Below are 18,672 nucleotides of genomic sequence, written 5' to 3' on the forward strand. Positions count from 1 at the left end.
ACTGCTGAGTCTTGCATATCCGAGCCAATCGCTCCATTTGTACCATGTTGCCTAAAAACGCTGCAGTCAGGAGCTGGATTAAAGCTGTTTAGTTTCCAGTATAGTCCTGTGCACTGCAGCAGTGAGTCTCCTTCATCTGTAAGTGTGTGTTGAGGCTGTTACGTGTATAATTACAACTTGCACTAAACTGAGTATGCACCTCAGAGGGGAGGAAGGCCTTAAATAACACATGTGTATATTTCTCTACCAGTGTACCAGCTCCAGCAGGAAGCCCCGAGACCAAAGAGGATCACGTGTCCTCAGGAGGTCAGTGCATTTATAAAGCTTTACACAATAGACCACTGTATGAGGCTGAAATGATTGGTTTCAGATTTAGTTTAGTTTCATATTTAGTAGGATGGACGCTGCCTTTGTCCCATATTCTACCTCTGCAGTTAAATGACTGTTAAAATAGTCATTGATCAGTTTTGTCAACCAGTGACTGTTAATGGTTTTTAAATAATCACACAAACACACAAGAAGTCATGTAACAATGAAGTTTCAAGCACCAGCCTGTGAAGGTTTTTTTTTACGATTATTTCAACCAGCAGGCACTTTAACAAACTGAACCACCTGCTAGACTCATTTATTTCCTTTTAACGACAAAGGTTTCTCACCCTTTGCCTTTAAAAAACGCAGTCGGCCAGACTACGGCCAGACTACAGCTCGCAGTTCTCCCTCTCAGGTTTGAGCCTGCAAAACATTCACCAGGAAATGATTGAGCCTGGCAGCTGGAAGCCAGACCGGTCAGGAACCTTTGGGGAGTGACTCGCTGCCGCTCCGACCTCCCACACCTCAGGAACAATTGTTTAAATTCAGTCGTATGCTAGTGTTAGAAAGTCAAGGCATGGCAGCCTGGTTTAGACTGCTTTATTTATTTAGCAGGACGTTGTGGTGAAAAGTGCAGGACATGTTTTTCTCTTTCTCAAAAAAGAGCAGCAAGTAGTTAGCTGTTTATTTAATCTGGTCTTTTTCATCAGTAGCAATATAACAAAAGTAAAATGTATATTCATAAAATGTTTATGTTTATCAAGTGTTTGTCATTCTGTGCCCGTAAATATGAGTTTAAAACCTTCACTCAGTCTTTAAACTTAAAAGAAATATTCAGTGGTAGAAGAAGTACTCAAACATTTTACTTAAATAAAAGTACAAATAAACAGACAAAATTGCACTTGAGTAAAAGTAAAAGTACCACATTAAATTTTCTGCTTGAGTAAAATAAGTGTAGTAGTGAATTTAGTACAAGTACCTGCAGAGTGTAGCCTATTGCCTAATGCATCCGTCTATTACATCATTGTGGCCTCGTCTAAATCCAGTTTAGGTGTTTCTTCACCGGTGCTGCTGCTGCTGCTGCTGCAGGAGGCGGGGTCTAATGTTACCTGCCCGATTTTATTGGATCAGTGAACCAGTGATTAATTAAAAAAACAATAAAAAAAACAATGTGAACATGTATCAGCACATTGTTAAAGTAGAGAGTACAGATATTCGCTGATGTGTAGTTGAGTAAAATGCAAAGTATAAGATGAGAAGAAATCTACTAAAGTAAAGTACAGATACATGAAAAATGTCCTCAAGTACAGTTATGAAGTAAATGTACCTCCTTACATCCCACCACTGGAAATAATAATGTGACATATAATGTGAACATTCTTATCTTGGTATTTGCCCGATTAAGCGAGAAACGAGTTTCAGGCAGCGCAGACTTTGTTCCCTCGGCTCTGTGAATATAAAGCTATTGGAACAAGTTCCTCTACTTGTTGGTGCCCTCGCTGCCGGCCTTCTATTGTATAGTCGACCCGAAATGATGCATGTCTCATCCCATTTCCAGTCCTGCCACGCTTTGATGAGCGGAGTGAAAGCGGTGCGCTGGCTGAGTGAGATTAGCTTCTCATTAATTCAAAGCACAAAATGATGTTTGACATATTACCAAAGTGTTCCCCATAAAAACCACGATGATCATAACTGGGACTTCTCCGAGATTTTACGCGGGACCTCTGCGGCGGTTTCACACACTGTCTTTGTGAGCAACAAAGAGGGAGTAGAGATGATTAAATTGTTTATAGTCCATTATTCTCACGTCGGAATCTTAATGCCGCCTGATGTTGTTTTACGTCATGTTGGAAATGAGCAATGTTTGTTCGCCATATGCCGTGAAAGATTTGCAACACAGACACGCTGCACGCACCCCGGCGTGACACAGTAACACACTAAATATGAATTGTTTGCAGCTGGCCATCCATCACTGATTTTTATTTCTCTCTCACATCGCCCCTTATTCATCTGTGCACCCTTTGATTTGGCTTCATGGTTTGGTAGCTGCGAATAGACGTGGGGGCATAGCTGCAGATAATCTGTTCTGTGGTGTCGACTCTATCTTTCAAAAGACAGGGCTTGTAATAACAGTTTGGCGAAGCCGTTTAATTGAGCTTTCATATCTCCGAGGTTCCAGCCAATATTTCTTCTTCTTCTGGTTTGCAGATGGAGACCAGACCCAAATACTATGGCAGAGAGTGAGTAGTAACTTAATCACCGTCATCATTTCTTGTGACTTCGTTTCAAATATGGCTGTGCAGTGGTGGATGTTATCCAGCATTATTGCCTAGCATCAGATGTGGTTGAGGTTAAAGTGGGCAGATGTCTGTTTTATGTGTCTGCTTTGTCTAGATACTCTGAATAAGAGCCTGAGCTTAACATCCACAATGTAATTCTTTGTCTTTGTGAGGACAAATTCACACTGGAGGAAGAGTTATACCCTCTTTGTATTTTTTTTTTTTTGGGCACAGATTTCATGGCATGATCTCTCGGGAGTATGCAGATGAGCTGCTGGCGGGAGTCGAGGGCGCTTACCTCATCAGGGAGAGCCAGAGGCAGCCGGGGACGCACACCTTGGCCTTGAGGTACGGACACATCAGTATGCAGCACAGGGTCCCTTATAAAGGTCGCCCCCCCATCCGCAGCCCAAAGCTCGCTCCGTCCCCACCTCTAATCCTCCCCGCTCCCTCTGCGTTCAATCACGTCGTCACCCATGTATCTCAAATCCTGCAGGTTCGGGCACCAGACCCTCAACTACCGACTGTTCTATGACGGGAAGCACTTTGTCGGGGAGAAGAGGTTTGAGTCGGTCCACGACCTGGTGACCGACGCCCTCATCACCCTCTACATCGAGACCAAGGCGGCGGAGTACATCGCCAAAATGACCACCAACCCCATCTACGAGCACCTCGGTTACACCTCGCTACTTAAGGACAAGATGGTGCACAGGCTGAGCCGCGGGCGCACGGAGCCACGCAGGGTCACCTTCCAGAAAGACGAGAGGGTGAGCTTTATGACGTATATAAAATATATATTCTCACATTTTTATTTTACATTGAGTTTATGTTTTTTTGCACTAAAATAATGAAAAGGATATGGGATATTTTATTCCCTGACTTGATTCCCTGACTCGTTCACATTTTCCTCTCACTCAAATCCCTACGCTCAATCTCAAATATATCCTGCTTGTGCTTAGATTCCCGTGCTTCAGCTCTTCTGCTTGCACTCGCACTGCTTCTGTTTGCCCATGAAACGTCTGCCAGAAGACTGTTTGTCATGTCGCAACTTTCTGCTGCTTGAGCAAGATAAAGCATCACAGACCTGCTTTCTGTTCAAGCTGAAAAAAATAAGTCAGAAAAATCCGTTCTGTCATCGATAGAATATTAACTTTGTACAATTTAAATCAATTGTAATTGTAATGTAATGATTTTTAAGATAATATTCTAGGGAATAGAGAATAATGGAAGCAGAATTTAGGTTTGGGTCTTTAGGTTTCTCGTTATTCTTAGTGAGTGCTCATTATCTTGCAGGCCTCTCCACAGACACTAACACCAGGATTTTGATCTACTGCCTTGCTACTGATCATTTCCAATCCACTTCCAGTGGGATGGCAGCGTTTCTGAGAGGACACTTTGTCCTGAGAGTGAGACGTACATTATCGCTGTTGCCTCTGGGTGTGTTCACTGCCGCCATGCTTCATTGCCTCCTCTGAAAGGTAATGATGACCGAGGGGACTGGGACTTTGCTCGGCCTGCCATGCATATCAGACACACCGGTCTTAGGTGAGACACGCTGCGCATTGTATTCATTCTCACTCGTGAGCTGTTGTCGGATTAGAGCCTGTGAATGATTTATGGACGAGGAACAAGGAAATGTCACAAGGAACAAGGGAGAGAAACTTGAAGTATCCCTCCACTAGGTGGCAATCTTAACTTGGCTCCTGGCACTTAGAATCAATGCTGAGCTCTTTTTACTGACTGACACTGATATTTTCTCGGTCTTTCCTGCTTCCTGAGCTGTGACTTTAACGCGTCTCTCGGCTTGGTGACGAGATCTATCGCTTAAGGAATTCTTTGTCTTCAAAATGTCACCCTGTAGTTTGTCAGTCAGCCAGTGACAGACACATGACAGAGCTGTCAGCAGCAGCAGCATCGGTTGCAGTATTTATATCATCAGTCTTCAGTTTGGCCCCTCTAACTCCAGACATGAGCCGTTAATGCATCACTTTTGACCCGATGGTCATTCGTCTGTCAGTCGTCAGTTGACTCTTTGTGGTTTTAAATAAGCTCAGTGCTGCAGATGCTGCTGCAGACCACAAGGAAGCCTTTAGAGCCGAGAGCTCCCCTTAGACGACACACAGCGCTTTATTGAACAGTGTCAAGTAGTGTTGCTGTGTTGGAAACTAGAATGTCACTCACATCTCTGCCAAGGCCCAATAGTCCCCTTGAATTAAAGCGAGTCTTGTTCGGTCGCATTACGTTTCTCCGCTCCACATTGATCAGTCAGTCAATAGCTGAAAACAATCCTACAGAACTATGAAGCCACTTTTAAATAATAAAGATCCGGATTTTCATTTGGATCTGCACAAACTCATCGATACCAACCCCAACCAAATATGTCTAAATATGATTTTTATTTTTTTTAATCATGATTCACAAATAATTTTGTGAGAAATTAATGTAAAGGTTGAAAAACGCCTTATCTTACAATATTTTAAAAAGTGACCCAAAAATCCTTGATCCGCTTCCTGATCCAGATCCACAGCTAAATGTTATGAGTTTTCCCCCTGACCAGCACCGCGTCCTTCTATCACATTTCATGGTAATCCATCCTGAAAAAAATGGAAATAAGGACTTCAGACTTCTCCGTTTGGCAAATAACTCAGCTTTTCTCTAAATGTCACATAGCGACTTATCTGGGGCCTTTTTGAAAACTGTCCTCGTGTTCCTCCGGCCAAATTATTACACATGAGGATCCGAGTCAGTGACGGATGTGATGATGGCCGACTCCCCACCTGCCAGTCACTGTTGGAAAGAGTGAGAGGAAAACTGTTTTTCTGCCCATGTGAAGAGAAGAAGCAGAGACCCGACCTTGATGGCCTCGAATCTGCGGCTGCTGTTTGAACTTCATGTTTACCGATTACACAGCCGCGCCCGCAGCCATTACAGCCACAGTGGCTTCACTGTATCGTGAGCATTCACACGTGTTTACTCGGTGTTGGGTTGATACCTCCCCATTGCCATGACTGCAAATTCTTGTGTAATTAAAATACTCCCAGAAGGTGAGAGGGAGGACTTGACGCGACCTGTAGATCAACTTCCTGAGTTTCCTTTTTTCCTTGTATGTGCTGGAATTTGCTCGGTGGCCAAAAAAACCCTGTGCCACATTCCTCCTGACACTCGCACTCAATCTCGTTCGATCTGAATCTTAATGTGAGTGGGGCTCTCGACAGACAGGTTTTCTCCGCATGCCCCTGAAAAGGTTTCCAGAGAAAGTTTGTCCAGCTGTTTGTTAAGATAATGACCTGTTCTCTCTTCAGAGTTTCAGGCTATAAAAAGGCAGAAACTGCTTTTTAAGTTCCTTAGATATAAAATATACAACTGCTCATCACACAGCGTTGTAAGTGCACTTTTCCTGACATTTAAAATTGGTGGTATTTATTTTCAGAGTTCCTTTCGCACAATTTCCTCCGTTCTTTTGAGTAATGGATATCTTCCACTGCCGTAGCCGTCACTGTTTGTCTATTTTTCCATTTGTTCGAGATGCTGTTAGGGCTGATTGTTTGGGATGTGGTATAGTTGTACCCTGCTGTCCCTCTGTGTCAGGGCCCACTGTGCGGTTTTCCCATGATTCCAAGCACTCGTTCACAACGAAGTCCGCTCAGCTGTGCGCTCACAAAGCCTCGGGGGGCAAATAAAAGAGTCGAAGCCACTGAAAGGAAAGCAGGGCTTGTTGTGTGACCACCTTTTGTGTCCTTTCTTCAACTCTCTTCTTTAAGAGACAAGAAGCCATCTGCCCGCAGACAAAGCGCGTAGCCTTCGTGTCCCTCGTCTCCCTCCCTCCTACATGCATGTCTAAAATATCTCAGACAGAGTGGTCTATTCCTCGTCTGTCCCCTCAGACGTAGCCGTGGAGCAGAATTGTATGGTATGGTATGTGTGGGTCTTTTCAAAGAATGTCAACCCCAATGACAAATATCTTCACCTGTCCCGTCACTCTCTGGCATCAGCCGGTTTTACTGCTGCCCTCAGACGTCGGAGACAAATAGCAACGGCCGGTATACACAAAAGGCTCACGGCAGTATTTTACTCTGCTTCTGTGTCAGTAAGCTGCCAATCCTTTTATTTTATCTCAGCTTTGTTGGTGCCCTCGGGGTCTTTCGCTCTGCGCCTCACCACTCTGCTTCAGCTCCAGCTCTTTATCATCACAAATCCAGCGCTCGCTGGCTTCCTGACCTCTCCTGCCTGTTAAATAAATCTGTTCAACTCGATATTTTTGTGATTCTTTCCATGTTCAAGTTTGGCTCTTCTTTATAACCGCTGTGAGACAAAACCTCACTGGTTTTTTTGTTACTCAATTTGTAGTATGATGTGTAATCTGGGTGTTGTTACAGAGCTTTGTGATTAATTAGAAGAGCATCAAACCTTATGGTGCAGTTAACTGGTTGTTTACAAATTCAGCATGAACATAGCAACCGCCCCCCGCTGGCAAAATACTCTGTGGCTGCAGACCTGCAAATGAGCTTCCAATGGGAATTTACTTGGATTTGGGCACTGTGGGATTACTCCCTGTGTGGGGATTATGGCAGTAATCCCTCCCAATCCCAGTTGATGGTCTGGTTGTGCTGGTCCTCTGAGACGAATGGCTGTGATTGGCGTGAGGAGTCTGCAGTCGGAGTGTCTGGAAGATCCAGCCTGCGTGGCAGTGCTGGAAATTCCACCAGCCGACGTGAGGTTGTTTTAATTACCAAGACACAGCCTCGGCTCTGTCAGACTCTTACACCTTAGAGCAGCAGAGTGAACTGGTTAGAAGACCCAGTGATGACTGCTGGGAGTGGAGCATTATCTCCAGTTAAGAGAAGTGGAGTTTGTCCAGAAGGCAGCGTGCTAATGGGAGTGTGCTCTTTGCTATAAAGAGGGCGTCTGCACTATTGATCCTGCTTTACAGAGCTGTTGAGCTGTGTGAAGTGGTCCTGACAGCACCCGACCGCCCTCACTCTCAACCTCCTGGCCCCTCCTCATCACAGACCCTGTTCTCTCTCTCTTCCCCTCCGGGTGTGTGAAAGAGGGCCATTGTTCAAGGCACACTCCTGCCCTCTGGCCGCCCACTACCGATCCTGTTCCCCCTGCTCTTCTTGCTCTCCGCTGCCTCTAGGATTCACACCAGATGCAGAGTCAACCTCGTGCTGGCTGTCATCAGTCGCCCTCCTGGGTCAGAGGGGAGTGGAGTGTAGCCGCTGCCTCTGCGCTGGGCTGTTGCCGGCAGCGTCTGCTGCACAGCACCCACGTCCCCCCTCTGAGTCTTTTCCCAGAGGAGCTCGAGAGTCTGTGGGACCCAGACCAGTCCAGCATGGAGGCAGAAGGAAACAGAGGAGGTTCAGCGGGGGACCTGATCACCCACAAGGCTAAACAACAGGAGCGGAAGCGCCAGGAGCTGCTGGCTTTGGCTCTGGGAGTCAAACTGGGCAGCAAGGGAACTTTTCTGTGGAAGCCTATTAAACTGTTGGCCTCCTGTCCTCAGATCTCCTCACCTCTGGTGCGACGGAGCGCCTTGAAAGACACACCGGAGAAGCAGTGCTTCTACGAGAAGATCCACAACTTCAAGGTGAGCAGATTTTTATTTAGAAAAACTTTGATGGCTTGTGACAACTTTACTGAAATACATTTTCAGCAGGTTTCTGTTATCTCTGGGTAAAGAACCCCTTTAGACAGATGCATTAGAGGTTTTGTTTCAGATGTGTGTTTGTCCCGTTATTGACCACAGTTTGTTGTGATGAGAACACATGCAGCTGACACCCATATGCACTGAGGGGAACAATCCATTAACAGCGGAGCACATTGATTAGCATCGATTTTAGAGCTTTTTGTTTTAGCCTGCTGATTTTGTAAAAAAAAAATGGTTAAGTGCATAGCACATGGTGACTCACACAATAAGAGCCCTATTGTGCTTTAAATATACACAAGAGAATTTAGGGATTCTTTGCCTGTGGGCGCCTCAACATTCTTGTAATTGTATCTTGGGTTTCAGTTAACAGGCAGAGGCTCTTATGACCCCCAGCTTTTTTTTCATGCTTCCCCTTTGAAAAAAGAACAAAACCCCTCCACTCACCACCTGCCATATGCCCTCGTCACTCATCAGTCCACTGCTACCTATTCAAAGTACCAGTGAAGGTGTGTGCGTGTGCAGGTGTGGCCCCATTTGCCATCTTATCTGTGTTTTTAGGGGGTCACACTGGGCATCTGTTGTTTTGACTCGCAGGCTTGCCTCGGTGCTTGCCTGTATGTATTCGATCGCCCAGGAGCAGATGCCAGACACATTATAGTAAATCCTTTAATCTGCCTTGTATATACAAATGCTCTCATTTGGCCAGGGGTCCCATCCACTGCCGCACGAGATCAGGACCTAATCTCTCTCCAGTACATCAGAAGGGTGGTTCTTCCAGTTCAGGAGCGGACACAGCAGTGACTTGCAATACATGGTATCGCCCATAATAACCGTGCTGTCTCTTTCTCCAGGTACACACCTTTCGGGGGCCGCACTGGTGCGAGTACTGTGCCAACTTCATGTGGGGCCTCATCGCCCAGGGTGTCCGCTGCTCAGGTAACCCCCCACTCCCACCATCGAAACTCCGTGACACAGATCCCGCAAAGATAGTCACGGAAGTCATGGATTACATAAGTGGTGTATGATCCGTGGCTAACACTGTCCTGTCACGCATGTTCAGTTATCCCTCGGAAAATATTTTCTTCCATTTGAAATGGTGCTTCACTTATTTCCCTGTTTGTGAGTATTTTCCTTTTCTTCCTTTTTGTGACAAACAACTTGAGATCCTGCTGACAGTGACTCATCAATACAGAGGGACAACTGTTATCACCCTTGTTATCACGCCTTGTTTCCCTCCAGAGTTTAATCATAGTCGTACCATAGTGAAGGGCATCGAGATGTTTAAAACGACTCGTTACTGCGCAAAGAAATGACGTCAAGGTGCATGTTTCATAATAATCCATTTGAATGTCTAACATACGCAGGTCAAACGCAAGTCATATGTGCCTTAATTTTTAAAGAAATATAGCGACAGAACCTGGTCACAAGATTCATCTGTTGCACAGCCCCAGTCCTGAAGTCAACATGCACTTGGCTGGACTTGGTGGCTTTCTCCCGAACAGAGTGTTTGTTGTTGAGGCATTTGCCATGCTGACAAGCCAGAGGCAAACACTGCTATCATCAGACACCTCATGTGCTATGGGAAACAGGAAAGACTTCTTTGTCCTCGCTCGCTCCCGCCGGACTCCGTCTGCGAGCGCCGGCTGAGAGCGAGGAGCGCGATCAGCAGACCGGCGGTAAAAACATCTTCTCGGTGATGAACAGTGTCGGTCTTACCGTGTATCTACATGTGTCGCTCCCTCAAATTCTACATTGCAGGCTATCTGTGCTGCCACACAAGCACACACACACTTACACACACATGGCTCCTGACAGCTTTCCAGCTCGCTCCATGTGACTACAACTACGCGTAGAACCCACGCCCATGCTGCCATGTTTGCTGTTATCTACCTTTGGCGCAGTGCACCGTGACAGCTTAGCCGTGGCAGTGCAGTCTGACAGTGCAGTTTATCACCGACTCTGGGAAACAGGTTCAAGCTGCTGTGTTTAGCCTGTTGTGATGATCGTGTTATCATCAGCCAGAGGATGATCTCACTCTCTCTCTCTCTGTCTGTTTATCCCTCGCTCTGCTAGACTGCGGCCTGAATGTACACAAACAATGCTCCAAACTGGTTCCAAGCGACTGCCAGCCGGACCTGCGCAGGATAAAGAAGGTGTTCAGCTGTGACCTGACCACTCTTGTCAAAGCTCACAACACGACGCGACCCATGGTGGTGGACATGTGTATTCAGGAGATAGAGCTGAGAGGTACAATGCAGATAATCACTTTAAACTCCATTAATCACATCACAGAGAGGAAGGTAGAGCATAAAGCTTGATTGTGAATTCTCAGTAGAGTGCATACCTCCCCCAAGGCACAACCGTCCCCTGAAGTTCAGTCGAGCTGCACCAAATTACACACGCTCATAGATATCAGTTCCCTTAATACGGCATGTTTTCTTCAGTCAAGATCCCTGAATTGTTCCCTGGGAAATCAGGGAAAATGTAAAAAAAACCCTGTCTTATCTCACAATGTTAAAGAAAGACAAAAATTTTTACTGGATCCGCCCTCTGATCCGGTTCCAAACCAAAATATAATGGGTTCTTCCCTGAGCCAAACCGCAACCTTCCCAGTTCGGGGTCTTACCACGTTTCATGGCAATCCTTCCAAGAGTTGTGTGTTATCATGCTTACAAACAAATTGACAGGGATGAAAACATAATTTCCTTGGTGGAGATAAAAATTCAAGCAGTAGAAATGTGATTTTTTTTGTGTGAAAAGAAGAATTTTGAAGCATGGGATGTAGGGAGGGTGGTGTAAGAAAAACAAAAAAAACAAACTGAGACACGCTTCCCACTTTTCTTCCACAGGTATGACATCTGAAGGGCTGTACCGAGTGTCTGGCTTCTCTGAGCACGTCGAGGACGTGAGACTCTCCTTCGACCGAGGTTTGTAAATGTCACATTTCTTAGCCCTGGGATCTAGGTCTCTGAGGTTTCAGTTCACGGGTTCATACTTTTAAATGAGGAGCTTGTTTCGTCTGCAGAACAGCGTGAGAAAGAGCCGTTTGTTGCGTCTGTAACAGACAGTACACACTCACATCCAGCTCTTGTTTCAAATTGTATCCAAATATAAAATGATGTGTCAGTCGCAAATAATTTCTTTCTCATCAACAGATGGGGACAAGGCGGACATCAGCGCCGATGCCTATGCAGACATCAACATCATTGCTGGTGCTTTGAAGCTCTACTTAAGAGACCTCCCCATTCCAGTCATTACATTTGACTTGTACTCCAAATTTATTCAAGCTGCAAGTAAGAGCTGCTCTCGCTGCAATTTCATGCCATTACCGCGTTTGGTCCTCCTCCGCTCAGCTCCGATAGTAATCATTTTGCTAATGTGATGTAGAAATTCCAAACGCTGACTCCAGACTGGAGGCCGTTCACGAGGGTCTGCTGCAGCTCCCACCAGCTCACTACGAGACCCTGCGATACCTGATGGCTCATCTCAAGAGGTTAGATCACACACACAAATCCTCTATTTCTGTCCTTGTGTCTGTAAAATATCTTGAAAAGGAATTAATCCAACTAATAACCCAGTGTCATAGATTGTTGTCCGTATTGAAACCACATAAATGAGTCACAGCATTGCACTGGCTGACCTGTTCTATTATTACAATGAACATGTTTGTTTTGAATCAGTCTCTGAGCCCATCGGTTATCATCTAATGAAGAATTAACCTCTGGTGGCAACGTTCCAATATTTTGGGGCTTTCGATGTAGACAGTGAATATCTGGGCCATGACTCCTCTCTTCAGCGTACACCGACTAGTTTCTTTTATCACACGACTCGAATGTTTCTCCACACAAAATACAAACAGCGATACCTTTTGTAGCTCCAGGCAACGTTTTGGCTCAACTCTAATTACAGCTATCTGCATATGAATGCACCCTCGTCTCCTGATTCTGTGTACTCACATGCAGAATCTGTTTATAGATATGAATTTTGTATGCATCCCGCTTACTCACTTGAGCACTGACTGTTTAGTAATCTGTGGCGGAAAAGCAAAAGTTAAAAAAATCGACTTATTCAATCTTCAATCTTATTCAAAAAGAAAACACCAGTGCAGTACAGCAGCAACAACAAGCACTGTGTCATCCATTAACATCTATCTAACACACATATATATTACGGAATTAAGGTTGAAAGGGTTTTTTTTATACAGCAAGGTTTTATTTGTAACCAGCTCTCAACAAAAATGCATGTAGGAAACGGAAAGTGAATGACATTTTAAAAGACACCTTAAACAGTGAGTACTAGGAGGAAGGCCACCAGCCAACCCTTCTTATTCTTACAAATCCATTCAGTCCATCTTTCAATGTAAGCGTCATCTCTCTCTCCAACCCGTACGCTAACTGTTGGAGCGTCGCTTTGTAGCCACTTACCAATGTTGGCTTTTTTTTCGCTGCCACAGTTAAAATTTTCAGGAGGTATCTGTCATTTCATGTTATTCCTTCTGGTAGATGACCCAGATAAAGTCTCTTGCATGGTTTCAAAGAACATGCTGCAGGATTCTCCAAACACTTGCCCAGAATGTCTGTATTTTGGGGCAAATCCCCAAAAAATGTGATGATGATTCGCCTCCTCCTCGTCCCCTTGAGTAAATTCATTTGGAAATTATTCTGCTTATTTCAAAAAATGTTTGAAACCTGGTTTTGAAGATATGTGTCATGTGAGATAAAAGCCACAGAAACACTCCAACTAGTTAAAACAGTATCACCACAAGACCTGAAAAATGAAAAACGCATTCTAATCTTTTGAATATTTTGTATTCTGTTTTTTATTTTTCTTGACTCAGATAACGAATCATTTTCTTTCTTCTATTTTTACAGGGTGACAATGTTTGAAAAGGACAACTTAATGAATTCTGAGAACCTGGGGATCGTCTTCGGTCCAACGCTCATGCAGCCACCGGAGCAGAACGCCTTGACGACCCTGAATCACATGAGGCAGCAGAAACTAGTGGTGCAGCTCATGATAGAGCATGAAGATGTCTTATTCTGAGGAGCGAGGCACGAGGCGCTCGCAGAAACAGAAACGAAGGACAATTATTTATTCTGTCATAGAGGAAATTCAAGCCACCTTGATACTAATGAAGTTTCAGAATAGTTTGTAATCAGATTGACCTGGAGACGCTTCGTTTTTTCGCATGACTGTTTTAGTTGACGTGGGTTTAGTGTCGACATCGTCTTGTTACTGTAGGTCTCCGTGCGCAGCCAAGACCATCACTTTTTATACTCGGGAATGATCCAGTGTTTTGAACTGTCTCCAGTGCTGTTCCCTGTCACTACCTGGTGTAGACTCAGTCGTGCTGACAGCGCTGTGTGAAGTCCGCCCCGGGCAGATTGTCAATCAGTGTCGGCCCGTTGCTGTGTAAACCAAGCTTCACAGCAGCAGCTCACGTTTCCACATGACGTGTGTGCATATCCGGATATTTGTGGGGACGTTGGTTAAAACTTCAATCAAACGGCGTGGATCCTTTCATTGGACATAAAATCGGATCATGTGATGATCAATATTTTACCTGTGTGTGCTAATCAGAAAACGACAGATGAGACAACTGGGAGCTCATGAAGCACTTTTTTGCAACGAGTATAAAGATTTATTTTGTAAAGATGTTTATTTTTGTCTTTTACTCTGCATCATGTTCTGTCACAATAATATATACTGTTGAGAATGATGTTTGTTGAATTGATGTCATAAAAATACAAAACAAGAGCGTGCGTAATCACCTGTGTTCACCCCCGTCTGTTTGTTTGAATTTAAACCAGATTACACTCAAACTACTTCACGGATTACCACCAAACTTGGTGGGGGGGGGGGGATGCAGTATGGGTCAGAGCAGAATCTCTGCATTAACATTGCAAGGAGTTTTTCAACATTTTAATTTCCCATAGAATAATTCATGGGTCTTAGTGAAAAAACAATCTGGCACATTGAGGGAGCTGATATTTATGAGTGTGTGAAGTCTGGTGCAGATTGATTGAATCTGAGGGGACTGTTGGGCCTTGGTGGAGATGTGCGCTCTAACGAGTGCCATTCTAGTTTTCACTGTCTTCAGTGTCACGTGAGAAACACACGAGTGGTTTAGATACTGGTCATTGCTGCACCACAGAAGCTCTTCTCAAAACATATTAGTTGGCAGTTTTGCAGTAGTTCACATGCTGTAATTTGGGATATTTACAAGTCAGAGTGTTTTAGATTTAGGTGAAAGGGATCTATTGGCAGAAATTGAATATATAATAATCCTAGTGATGTTTTCACTAGTGCGTTTCATCTAAATTGTATGAATTGTTGTTTTCTTTACCCTAGAATGAGCCCTTTTATGTTTAAATGCCTTATATTTACATTGGGAGCGATTCCTCTCTACGGAGGCCGCCATATTTTCTACAGTAACCCAGACTGGACAAACTTAACACCTTTTGAGTTTTCATGACAACTGAAGGCTGCCACAGGTTCTCTTTCATGTTTGGAAGGGGAGGGTGAGGTGAGGGGTATTTAGCTGCAACATGTAACTTCAACTTTAGATGTCACTAAACTCTACACGCGGAACCTTTAAGAGTGTGGCCTTTTTACCCCCCCGTTTCAAAGGCAGTAACATCACTCAGTGCTGCAGTCATTGTCATTCAGTTCACAGAGCTGTGGAAGTCTGTAGTCACACTGAAGCTGTATCAAGGATGGTTTATTTGTCACAGTTTGTTCGATGTGATCATGTGAATCCTCTCTGTTGAGACGAAAGATGTCATTTATCAGATGACAAATCGTGTAAGTCATGTGACATGTACATTTGAAATGAAGGGGATCTATTGCAGTGTCACAGAATGTTGGTTTAATTTTTTCTCTGAATTTGAACATGAGCTGACTTTACTGTGATACTATAGAAGAGTTTCCGTCAGACGAAGGGCCCAGCCCTGTGCTCGTGATGACTGGTTGTAGCCTGCAGCTCACTGAATCACAGGTATGTGCTTGTCTCATTTTTTACAATCTTTTGACAACTATTGTCTTATCCCTCCTCTGTGTTTTACCCAGAATACCTCATCCAGTCTGTCTCTTGCTTTGCAACCTTCCCACTCGTCCAGTTCTACCTGCAACTGTGGCGCTGTTAAGGAGACATAGTTGCACCAGTGTTCACACAGTATAGTCGTCACACAGAAATCTTTTCCTCATTCTTGAGAATGATACTGGTGTGAACCAGTCTTGATAAGAATAGGATATGAGCTGGAAATTACTGGAAAACAATGATTTATTAGTTCTCACTCATCTGTCATCAGTTATAAAAGAGTGTCAATTGGGTTGGGTGTAGTTTAAGGTTATAAAATAAAGTAACCAGCAGTTTCATAGTATTCTATCAGGTAGCCTATCCAACGTGCTGATAAACCACTGAGCAACAGGTTATTTATGCTCTGCTTCATCTATAAGTGGATGAGATTTTTGTGATTGCCAACAGAATAGATAGTTTCCAGTTGTTTATGTTTAATTCTGCAATCTTAGGACATTGTATAACTCAAGTTAAAATCCTGACCAATCAATACTGGCTATGTGGACTCGGGTTATGTTTGACATGCAGTTGAAAAAACTAGGTCACTCATTTCTGTCTTACATCTTTACTTTGTTTCCTACTCTGGCATCATTAAGTTTTACATTTGGATACCTTTTATGTGGCTGAGTTAATATACATTTTGAATAACACTAAAGTAATATAATTATTACTCAATGCACTCTAGATTTAGAAATGAACCATCTACAATAATTTGGAGAAATTAATTGAAATTATTTGATTGAGGCTTATTTTGACATTTGATATTTATTAATATTAATCATTGCAACTGACTGGAGCTTTTTATACGAGCATATATACTGTCCAACTTGCAACTTCATGATTTATTTTTTCATAAAAACTAACAGTTTATGTGGCTGTGCTTTCATTTTGATAATTTGGTCTGCCATAGACAGTGAGACATTTACAAGCTCAAAGAAGAGGGCCACTCACAGCATATTGACTCTGTTTTTAGGCAATGGAGGGTTTTTAAATATGAAACAAAAGCAAAGAACAACAGTGCCCACTAGTGACTAATGGGGGTATGCACAGAAAGTATCACCCCATCTCTGAGAGCACACACAAATTGTTCAGCCGATGAATTGTTCAGACAACTATCAAGTTATTTTTATTTGATGAAATGAAAAAAAACACTGCGAACTAAGTAACTGTGAGGTGACATCGTCAGTGCAGGCACAATGGAAATAAATATATTATGGATGTCGCTTTACATACACTGACAAAAACAGAGCAGATGCATTTAAGGACAAATAAAACTAAGACAATACTGTTCAAAGGTGTAAAAACACAAGGCCTTGAAAATGTTCATGTAAAACAGCCCTGAACTTAATTCACAATTCCTCAGTTCATGTGACTTTTTTTAGGAGGAATTTAATAAACAAGAACTCTGTTAGTGTAAAACAGGCAGATGACATCACAGCTCGTCGTGTTGGTACGTGAACTCCCTCGAAGATATGAAACCATCTTTATCCTCATCCTCGTTTTTGAAGATGTCGTCTACCATCACTTCATGATGCGTGTCGTTAGCTGAGTATCCAGCTTTCTCAAACTCTTTCTTCAGGTACTCTCTCACCTGAAGTGCAGACAGAAAAAAACAATGACGTTCACTGTTAGCAGTCAAATATATCCGCAATCTCAATACACAAAGAAAAGCAGCGCAGAGGAGCTTCACACCTCGCTTTTCGAGAGCTTCCAGTCATCGTTGAGATCCATCTCCCGAAAAGACTCGTGTGACCTGGGACCATTTCGAATCTCCATGAGCTCAATGTCAAAAATTAGAGCGCTGCCTGAAGGGATCTTGCCTGTAAACAAATAAAAACGTTAATTAAAAACAGTATGGCAGATTAACCTACCACAGCTTTTACAATACAATTGTGTATGTAACTGTACCTTTTCCTTCCTTGCCATATGCCAGAGATGGAGGGATGGTCAGCTTCCTGCGCTCTCCTGTGCACATGTTCTGCAAACCCTTATCCCAGCCCTTGATTACTTCCTGGATCCCAAGAGTGAACCAGACTGGATTTCTATCCCCTTCTTTCCAGCTGCCAGGAAGGAAACACATCGTCGTAGTTCAATTAGAGAAAGGACAGTCCAATATACAAGTAAAGCTTTTGTGTGAGTCTGATCTTTTTCTTTTTACCTCCACCAAGGTTATGTTTTTGACACAGATAATGACAGATGTGATTTGGTCAATTAGATATATACTATATTTGAACAGCTTTAACAACCAGGGACCCTATAGTGTGACTTTCCTGCATTAAGATTTGAGTGTGGTTTAATTGCACAGAAACACACCTAACATTATATGAGAATAAATCAATCAATCAGCACAGGTGAGAGCTGCTAGCTGATTCATCCTCTGGTACAAAAGGCAGCAGAAGATCTGCCTCAAAGAGACACTGAGCTGCAAAGCTGCCACTCCAGCAGGAAGTGCTGGTGTGTTTTGAGTTTAAGAGTTTATAAGTTTGAAGGGACACCTTTGTCTCTGGCTGTGTGTGGGAGAGCCCCATGGCATCATCATTTGCCACACAGTACATTGGAGATATAGAGGTTGTGCAATATCCATTCCATCCGTCTTTTTTTACACTGTATATATTAGTTTTCATTCCATTTATATTTCTCATATTTCCTTACACTTAAGTATTATGATTATTCTTACATGCATTGCATTGCATGTTACTTTTTATTACTTACTGATGCCTATTAGACTCTTGCTGCTGTAATATTGATAAGGATTGTTTTATTTTAACTTGTCTTGTCTTGTCTCTTATCTGATTTTGTCTTATCTTACCTGATCTGATCTCGTCTTACCTGGAATGAAACATGGTGCCGTTACTCTCCAGGAATCCCTCGTAGTGAACCAGGAGCATGTCTCCATACTTCGTCTTGCGGTAGCACATTAACGGTTTGTGCAGAACTTCAGTTTTCACCTCTGGCTCGGGCAGTTTCGCTCCAGAGACACACACCCACAGGGAGGTCAGCATGGACAACATGGAGAGGAGAATCATTTTCATACACTACAGCTTACTTACTCGTAAATGTAACAAAAAGCGAATCGCTGCGTTTCTAAAAAACAAAATAAACACAGTTCTTAAGATAAATGCATGGCAAGAATGTTAAATACGTGGCAGCCAACTTCAGCTGTTAACCCTCCTTCCTCCACGATTGGATGAAATCACTCCATATCCCCGCCCTGTATCTGCATCCTCTCCTTTGATTGGCTCGTGCGTGCGTCCGTCGCTCAAATCCGCGCCCCCCAACACTTAAATCCCTCTGACGTGTGCCGGTAGGAAGGACGCTAGCGTGTCTCTTAGCCGCATTCACGAAAGACTTTACGCCAT

The 18,672-nt window shown here is 43.6% G+C and overlaps 2 protein-coding genes across 3 annotated transcripts in view; one reads left to right on the forward strand and one right to left on the reverse strand.

Annotated features, from left to right (window-relative positions):
• Positions 1-14,005, forward strand: part of chn2 (chimerin 2) — a 25,921-nt gene extending 11,916 nt beyond the window's left edge. For both annotated transcript variants that reach the window (XM_035164814.1, XM_035164813.1), the window contains exons 3-13: positions 251-306; positions 2,518-2,549; positions 2,823-2,936; positions 3,085-3,355; positions 8,092-8,175; positions 9,087-9,171; positions 10,309-10,482; positions 11,085-11,162; positions 11,391-11,528; positions 11,623-11,728; positions 13,107-14,005. In XM_035164814.1, coding sequence (XP_035020705.1) covers positions 2,518-2,549; positions 2,823-2,936; positions 3,085-3,355; positions 8,092-8,175; positions 9,087-9,171; positions 10,309-10,482; positions 11,085-11,162; positions 11,391-11,528; positions 11,623-11,728; positions 13,107-13,278 — 1,254 coding nt within the window. In that variant the 5' untranslated portion in view covers positions 251-306 and the 3' untranslated portion in view covers positions 13,279-14,005. The remainder of the gene's footprint in view (positions 1-250; positions 307-2,517; positions 2,550-2,822; positions 2,937-3,084; positions 3,356-8,091; positions 8,176-9,086; positions 9,172-10,308; positions 10,483-11,084; positions 11,163-11,390; positions 11,529-11,622; positions 11,729-13,106) is intronic.
• A 2,406-nt stretch (positions 14,006-16,411) lies between these two features.
• fkbp14 (FKBP prolyl isomerase 14) lies at positions 16,412-18,638 on the reverse strand. The gene is made up of 4 exons (XM_035163140.2): positions 18,143-18,638; positions 17,222-17,373; positions 17,006-17,133; positions 16,412-16,904 (listed from the first exon to the last, which is right to left on the reverse strand). Exons 1-4 carry the CDS (start codon positions 18,343-18,345, stop codon positions 16,746-16,748), a joined length of 642 nt encoding a protein of 213 aa, XP_035019031.2. The 5' UTR covers positions 18,346-18,638; the 3' UTR covers positions 16,412-16,745.
• Positions 18,639-18,672: the final 34 nt, after the last annotated feature.

This window comes from Hippoglossus stenolepis, chromosome 8 (assembly GCF_022539355.2).
Source record: "Hippoglossus stenolepis isolate QCI-W04-F060 chromosome 8, HSTE1.2, whole genome shotgun sequence".
Classification (NCBI taxonomy): Eukaryota; Metazoa; Chordata; class Actinopteri; order Pleuronectiformes; family Pleuronectidae; genus Hippoglossus; species Hippoglossus stenolepis.

Coding starts and splice junctions, on each gene's coding strand:
- fkbp14 (XM_035163140.2), bottom strand. CDS start 18,345: ATGAAAATGATTCTCCTCTCCATGTTGTCCATGCTGACCTCCCTGTGG. Junction 17,374..18,142: donor GGCACCATGTTTCATTCCAG/GTAAGACGAGAT, acceptor CCTTCCTGGCAG/CTGGAAAGAAGGGGATAGAA. Junction 17,134..17,221: donor ATATGGCAAGGAAGGAAAAG/GTACAGTTACAT, acceptor ATTTGTTTACAG/GCAAGATCCCTTCAGGCAGC.